We start from the raw sequence: 6,736 nt of genomic DNA, 5'->3' as shown, positions 1-6,736 counted from the left end.
AAAACCACAGACGAGCGAACCCCTTAAGGCGCGACGAGGATTCTGTCTCAGCTGCGGCGGGAGTGAAAAAGCAGGATGCAGATGAACGCAGCGGACGGCGGCGACTGGAAGGAAGGCTTAGTCGTATCGGGGAAAAGGTCTAAATCCGACGGTAAGGAAGGCTTAGTCGGATTTGGGAAAAGATGTAGATCATCTAGGTCAAGCTACGATTTGCAGGAGGAGCTCGACAAATGTCCTTGCCTTTTCGGGTATCCTTCTAGCGACGGTCCAGTGTTGTACTGTTTCAACTTGGACGAGAAGAGCCAGAGCAAGAGAAACTTCTGCCGACGGTGCTGCGCCGATATCTTCGGAGAAGACAAAGCGGCGGAGGACAAGCCGCCTGAGCTTGTCGGGATGCGGCTGCTCACTTCTCCTCCGTCCAACAAGTCGGGACTGACTCCGGACTGTTCTATGACCGTCGCTGTCGGCGGCTCGGTTGTCTACGCACTTGGTGGTTCCTCTGAAGACTCTGAGAAGGAAGGCCGATGGCTGTACTCCAACAAGGTCTTCTATTTCGACACTAATCATCCGCGGAAGGGATGGATTCAAGGCCCTGATATGCTCAACAAGAGACATGGCGGTAAAGCTGTGGATGTTGAAGGTAAGATCTATGTTTTTGGTGGGGTTGATTATAAAAATAAGGATAAAAAGAAGGCTCGACACCCGTGGGCGGAGTTTCTCGACCCCAAGAAAAACGAATGGGAGCCTATACCTCCACCCCCGAAGCGCTTTGGTATGCACAAGAGCGATTTATGCATAACCCCCGTCCTTTACGGCGGCGGTCCTAGAGATGGAAAGAAGATCCTGCTGGGTTGCTGCAGCTATATCTACCATGTCAACGCCCGATGTTGGGAGGAATTCCGACCCAAACGTTCCCTTAACTTCAGTTCCAATCTAACTGCTGTCGGCAACTTCCTGTACTGGACATTTAGGGGGATTTTCTACACCTTCGATATGAAGACGGAGAAATTCGACTGGGGAACCATTGAGGGTTACCCGATGACAAAGTACCAAGCGGATCTTCTCCTCCCTGAGCCAGCTTTGCTTCATTTGGGGGGAAGTCACTTCTGTTTTCTCACCCTCAAAGATCTCCCCGGAGACCCCATCAAAGTTCGCTGCTCCAAGTTTCGAGTTTCACACCAAGGTGGCTTCAAGGCTTCCATTGTATGCCGTGAAACTTTTATTATCCCTCACCCACTAACCGTCTACAGTAGCTGTGCCTTCGTCATGTAAGTTCAACCCATCGTATCTTGCTTAGTGTAGTATTTCGTTTGGATTATTATCTTGAGAATCTTCATTTAGTTGGTCCTTTCTCTATGTGATTTTAATTATGGACAGCCATGGACCATTTGGTAGTTACTGTTCCCTAGTCTACAGCTTACTAACGTTACTTTCTAATCCATCCTACTTATATCATTGTTGCTAAGAAACATTTATTCTTTATCTCTTAGTGTGGAACTTAGATGATTCCATCCTATATGCCGGAACACATGCTAGTGTGAAGCACCCTGGCTTCCAGCCTGTTGGGGATTTTTAAGTTGATCATAAATGACAAGATGTTTGCACTCCAACGGAATGCCAATGAAAATCCTGACAAGGATAAACTGAAGGACATAGCAGATTTACAGGCTATCTTCACTCCAAAGTGAGCTCACTACGCTATTGACCAAAAGTTTTCCGTCTTTTTAGTCTGTTCGGCACTCTCATTAACCCTTGGTAGGCCATGGGAGTTTTCTTTCAGAGTAGAAACTAGAAAGGGGGTCCTCCAAACAACAATTGAATTTTCTGATGGTAGCTTCGCAGCCCAAAGGCCAATCTTATTCTGGTTTTCTACTATTGGTCCTTTGGGAGGGGTGGGTCCACGAATCCTAAAACAAAGGGTCAAATTCCACATCAATTTACCTAGACGAACACGATATATTATGCAGATTTGGCTCACCTAAATAATGAAAGGCAAAAATGTGCAAACTAGAGCCGCAACAATTTCCATAGATGTCTAGCACAGTTGATGAACAAGGTAATTACAGAACATCAAAAACTCCCCCACGCCCACCAAACTATGATACCTATGTAATGTCCATAGGTATCCTTTTTGCTGTTTTTATTTAAATTTGTACCAGCACCTTGATTAGCTGTATTCGTGCAGAAACTAGCCTGAATTCATTGTAAGTTGCATTCGTATCATGCTATCTTGCATCTCTCTTGCTGGTTTGGAGGTTTAACAGTTGGAATGGAAGTGAAGGTATGTAGCATGCAATAAGTTTGTGTACAGTTACCCAAAAAAAAAAAAAAGTTTGTGCAGCCTAGAGTAGGGGATTTTCTTGGTTCCTGAGGGATAAATAACGAGGAGAAGTGGTTGCATGCCTTTAGGTTTGAAATGCTTGCATTATCGCTGTAAGTGTTGATTTTTTCATAAATATGGCAATGTGAAATTCCCAAAAAAAGTTCCCGAAGCCAAAGTTCTAACTCAATTAACTGAAAGTCCACTCCTTGGCTTGAAGCCTCAAGCCGCACCCTAGCAGCGTATTTCCAGTTGAAGGCAAAGCCTAGGATTGATTAGTCGACCGAAGTCGTTATCTGGTACCACTATGTAAAAGTTTTGGTAGGTAGATAGTGTAACATCCTCTTACAGTGCCTTTTACGAAACTGTACGAGAGGTGTTTGGGGCCGATTTTTTTCATTGTTCTTTTTTAGCATTGAAAACTACACAAACACCACATGTGACAGATGGAAATTATTAGATCTAGAATGCTTTGAGCATCCAGTCCTTCAAGTTCTACAGGATTTGATTTGCTATGGAGGTTAGATAGTTCTCTCTTCTTCTTTCTCTCTGTGACTGTTTCACTTGATTTCGATGCAGAAAAAATAATGGTGCAACAAGAATCGAAAAGTTATTTTTTGTCTTTTAATTTCTAGTCTAAGTATTCATTCACACAATTTTTAGTGTCATTTGTTGGTTCAAGGAGTCATTGAGTTGTTCATGGAGTCTACCTAGTTTTTTGTAGTCAAGTCTCTGTGTTTATTTAATTTTAGCTTTGAAAATGCAAGTGTCTTTCCTATTCTTGGAGGGTTGTTCCAAGTAGTCTATAAATTCTATTGTTATGAATGAAATGGTAGTTTTTTGAGTGTTGAATTAAAATAGCCTTTGGCTTGTAGAAGATAATTCTTCTTGTAACTCTTATCCTTCGGTGGATTCCGATAGGTGGCGAGTTCCCTGTTTCTGTATCTCTTAGGTGGATTCCTTCGAGTGGTGAGCGGTTCCCTAGCCCTGTATCCCCAGTTAAATCCTCAGGTGGTGTCAATCTGTATCCCGTTGATTTCCTAACTTGGGTGGTGAGCGATTATCCCTTTTTGCTTTATTATTGTCATAGATTTATTTGGTTGGGGGTATATTTGGTGAAAGAAGCTTGGATGTATTGCGATGTACTTGTGTGTTAGTTTGTCAAGTGTGCTGCATGGAGAATTATGTGTATGACTCCGTGATTATCAGTATTAAACTTGCTTGATGAATTATTTTAGGGGGAAGTTGTCCATTGGTACAGGCTTCAAAATACTGAAGAGTGAAGATCAAATACACTCAGCAAAAGGAAGAGTCTCGGGAGGGACTTACAAGTAGTGTTTACTTCAATACATAAATTGGCTCATTTTTTAAAGCTAAATAAAACCCACCAAAATACCTTTAAACCTTATTAAATGCGATATTAAAATTAAAGACATGCTTATCAGCAAGTTTACCTGGAGCTGTGCAAGGAAAAACAAAAACAATAGTTGTGTCATGTGTGTTTTCCTCCGTTTCTCTATGGCAGTTATACCTCAGTGACCTCACAATCATTTCATGGCCACCATCATTGTTAGTGCAGCCCCCACCTATACTCAAAACTTTGCATTAGTGTTTCCTTGGCTACTGTCGAAATATACATATAATGCTTGGGGAAACTTGAATGGTTGTTGAAAAGTATGTTTTACTTTTCCAAAAAAAATGTAATATTGTCTTGAATATGTGTGTGTGTGTGTGTTTCTTTTGCTGTCAGAATATGCTTGTTGACTGCACAGGAGTTTACTGAAGAGTGAAGAGGAGTTGAGTTTTGTTCACCCTCCACTTAAGAGGGTGAACATTACCTTCCTTCCTATTGGTTGAAATGATGTGGACCCTACCATAAAGTGATGTCATGCCTACCAAAAAGTGTATTGCATGATGAGCATGACATCACTTTGTGGTGGGATCCATACCATTTCAATCAATGAGAGAGAGGGTAATGTTCACCCTCTTTTAAGGAGGGTGAACAAAATTGCACTCGAGTGAAGAGGGGCCTTCATTTTTTTCCTTCATTTCTAATGGATGTCCGTGGTGCAGGGATGGGAAGTTGGGTGGGTTCAAGAAAGATGAAGGATCAGTCTTTGATTAAGTTATGGTGTAAATATCGACATGATTGCAACAACCGTGAAGTTCAATGCCATAGAGGTCAGACCTATGGAGAGCACTATTTATCCTTGTCGTACTGGCTCCTTTCTCTTCTGTTTTCTTTCTTTCTTTTCGTTTCTTTTTTTTTTTTGATCGACAAAAGAACTACTGGTTCCTTTGTTGGTAGTCTCTGCAGTAACAGCCTTGTTTATTAATTAAGTAAGGTTAGGAGAGTGAACTATTGTTTTGAGACCTGGATTTTGTTTTTGGGTTGGTTTGGGTGTGTAGTGGATATATTAGCTGTATTTAAACGCTAATGTTTTTGTTATTTATTTAGTTTTTTGTTTATAATCTCTTGTTAATATTTCTGTTGAAATAAAATTGTTATTCTCTGTCCGTTAGGCTACTTTGAGCTTGTGGTTTGGCTTGAAGAAATGGTGTGAAAATTGGTAAAAGTGGGACTGATCAGTTTTGTGGATTCCGAGTTTCTTAGTTAGTGAGTAAGTGGGTGTTATACTGAACTCGTTAAAGTGTGTAGCACAGTGTCATATAGCAGAAGGCACAAGTGGAACGACCAAAAGGTCGTCTAGCTTCATATCCACAAACTATACTAAAAGAAAGAGTTAAGCCTGAAGTATTGGTCATGGGATGGCTTACATTTTGGCCTGATCTGCCAAGAATACCCTTGAGTTGAGGGTTTCTTTTGAATTTTTTGGGGGCATTTTAGACTTTACGCATGTGATTTTGGGCTTGTTGGGTACAGTACTTTGATCCAGTGCCACGGGATACACAGGTGAGTGATTTGGGACTTTCTGGATACGGCACTTTGATCCAGCGCAACAAGATATGGGATTTTGGGCTTTTTGGGTATGGTGCTGAAAATATCCTCACCTTCTTTCATGTCACCGTTCCTTATTCTCTCTACCCTCGGAATATGCCCCAATCTCAGACATAATTTTGGGACTCTGTTGTCTGGAGAGAGAACTGATGTAATAGAATCTAATCAGGGTATTTTCTTTCTTCTCACTCATGCTTCGTCTTTCGTTGCACGCGCACCCTTCTTCCTGAGGCATACTACAGGTCCACATCTCTCCTCACCAGCAAAGTCGCAGTGCCAAAGAGGTGAGATTTTGAATGTAACTCTGTCTCCCTCTCCCAATTCTTCAACCTCTAACCCTAATTCTCTCCCCTATCCCTTTGTTTTTTACTTGCCCACATGCTGCCCTTGCAGCGGCAGCATTCCCGGCGTTTGCTAGCTATTTGGATCCACCTCCATTGGTCAGGTAAGCCAACTCTCTCTCTCTCTCTCTTAAATGCCTAACTAATTCTCTCCTCTCTCTCTTTTTTCAATGCTTGTTCATGCTTTGTACCAATAGATAATTGCTTGCAGCGACTGTGCGGTGAAAATCGCAGGAGACGGAGACGGCCCGGCATCGTTCGACGTTGGGTTCACAAGAGCTCCATGTTTTGGCCGTCAATGACAGCCACTTGGACCGGAAGGTGATTCAGGGTTTATTGAAGATATCTTCGTACAGAGGTACATCGTCGTTTCAAATCTCTGTAGTTTTCTCAGTAATTTCTTCTGATTTGTTGATGGAACCGATTGGATTGGTATGTTTGCAGTTACGGCTGTAGTTGGTGTGGGTAGAGCTTTGCAGTATCTCGGTTTGGATGGAGAGAAGAGCACCATTTGATTTGATGTAAGATTTTTTTGCCCCAGAAATTAGAACTATTGAATCTGTTTTGTTGCCATGGAACAAACCTTAGCATTCTTATTGTGTTTTCATATTCTGATCTGTTTTCTTGAGGGTTTTTGAGAGAGGATTTTGGTGTAGTGGTTATTATATGTTGTTTCTGATGGATTGTTGTGTTACGGGTGAAGGTGAGTTATGTAATGACGGATTATTCGATGCCTGGGATGATAGGATATTAGCTGCTCAAGAAGACTAAGGTTAGTGATGATTTGTATTTTTGCAATTGTGCTTGCACTTTGAAAGTATACAGAATCTGTTTGGCTGCTGAGAAAACTGTTCATGAAAATAAAATTTTCAAAGCACAGGTTATTCCAGAATATTGTAGATAACAACAGAAGTGGCAAGCTGAAAATTTCTCTATTAGGCTCAGTTGGGTAGGGCATTTGGATTTATTTGTTTTCCTGAATCGTTCAGACAACCTATCAATTCATCTTGACGATAATCAGCACCGAGTTTGACATGGCTGTCTAGATTACGATTTGTGATATGAATTATGCAAAGCAATTGTATTCACCATACAAGAAAAAAAGGATGAAATGGA

The 6,736-nt window shown here is 41.5% G+C and overlaps 2 protein-coding genes across 3 annotated transcripts; both read left to right on the top strand.

Moving 5' to 3' along the window:
- LOC131316752 (putative F-box/kelch-repeat protein At1g61540) lies at positions 1-4,792 on the top strand. Of its 2 annotated transcripts, none has more exons than XM_058346188.1 (2): positions 1-1,268; positions 4,394-4,792. In XM_058346188.1, exons 1-2 carry the CDS (start codon positions 76-78, stop codon positions 4,443-4,445), a joined length of 1,245 nt encoding a protein of 414 aa, XP_058202171.1. In that variant the 5' UTR covers positions 1-75; the 3' UTR covers positions 4,446-4,792. The 2 variants fall into 2 exon arrangements, with proteins under 2 accessions (XP_058202171.1, XP_058202173.1); XM_058346190.1 differs by lacking the exon at positions 4,394-4,792 and adding an exon at positions 1,491-2,840 and having other exon boundaries at positions 21-1,268.
- Positions 4,793-4,921: 129 nt separating this feature from the next.
- On the top strand, positions 4,922-6,736 carry LOC131316758 (uncharacterized). The gene is made up of 4 exons (XM_058346195.1): positions 4,922-5,563; positions 5,673-5,724; positions 5,832-5,978; positions 6,065-6,736. The coding sequence occupies exons 1-3, from the start codon at positions 5,311-5,313 to the stop codon at positions 5,920-5,922; spliced, it is 396 nt and encodes a 131-aa protein (XP_058202178.1). The 5' UTR covers positions 4,922-5,310; the 3' UTR covers positions 5,923-5,978; positions 6,065-6,736.

Source organism: Rhododendron vialii, chromosome 2a, assembly GCF_030253575.1.
Source record: "Rhododendron vialii isolate Sample 1 chromosome 2a, ASM3025357v1".
Taxonomy (NCBI): Eukaryota; Viridiplantae; Streptophyta; class Magnoliopsida; order Ericales; family Ericaceae; genus Rhododendron; species Rhododendron vialii.
This window is presented reverse-complemented; position numbering and strand designations above follow the sequence as displayed.

Coding starts and splice junctions, on each gene's coding strand:
- LOC131316752 (XM_058346188.1), top strand. CDS start 76: ATGCAGATGAACGCAGCGGACGGCGGCGACTGGAAGGAAGGCTTAGTC. Junction 1,269..4,393: donor AGTAGCTGTGCCTTCGTCAT/GTAAGTTCAACC, acceptor TCCGTGGTGCAG/GGATGGGAAGTTGGGTGGGT.
- LOC131316758 (XM_058346195.1), top strand. CDS start 5,311: ATGGTGCTGAAAATATCCTCACCTTCTTTCATGTCACCGTTCCTTATT. Junction 5,564..5,672: donor AAAGTCGCAGTGCCAAAGAG/GTGAGATTTTGA, acceptor CTGCCCTTGCAG/CGGCAGCATTCCCGGCGTTT. Junction 5,725..5,831: donor GATCCACCTCCATTGGTCAG/GTAAGCCAACTC, acceptor AATTGCTTGCAG/CGACTGTGCGGTGAAAATCG.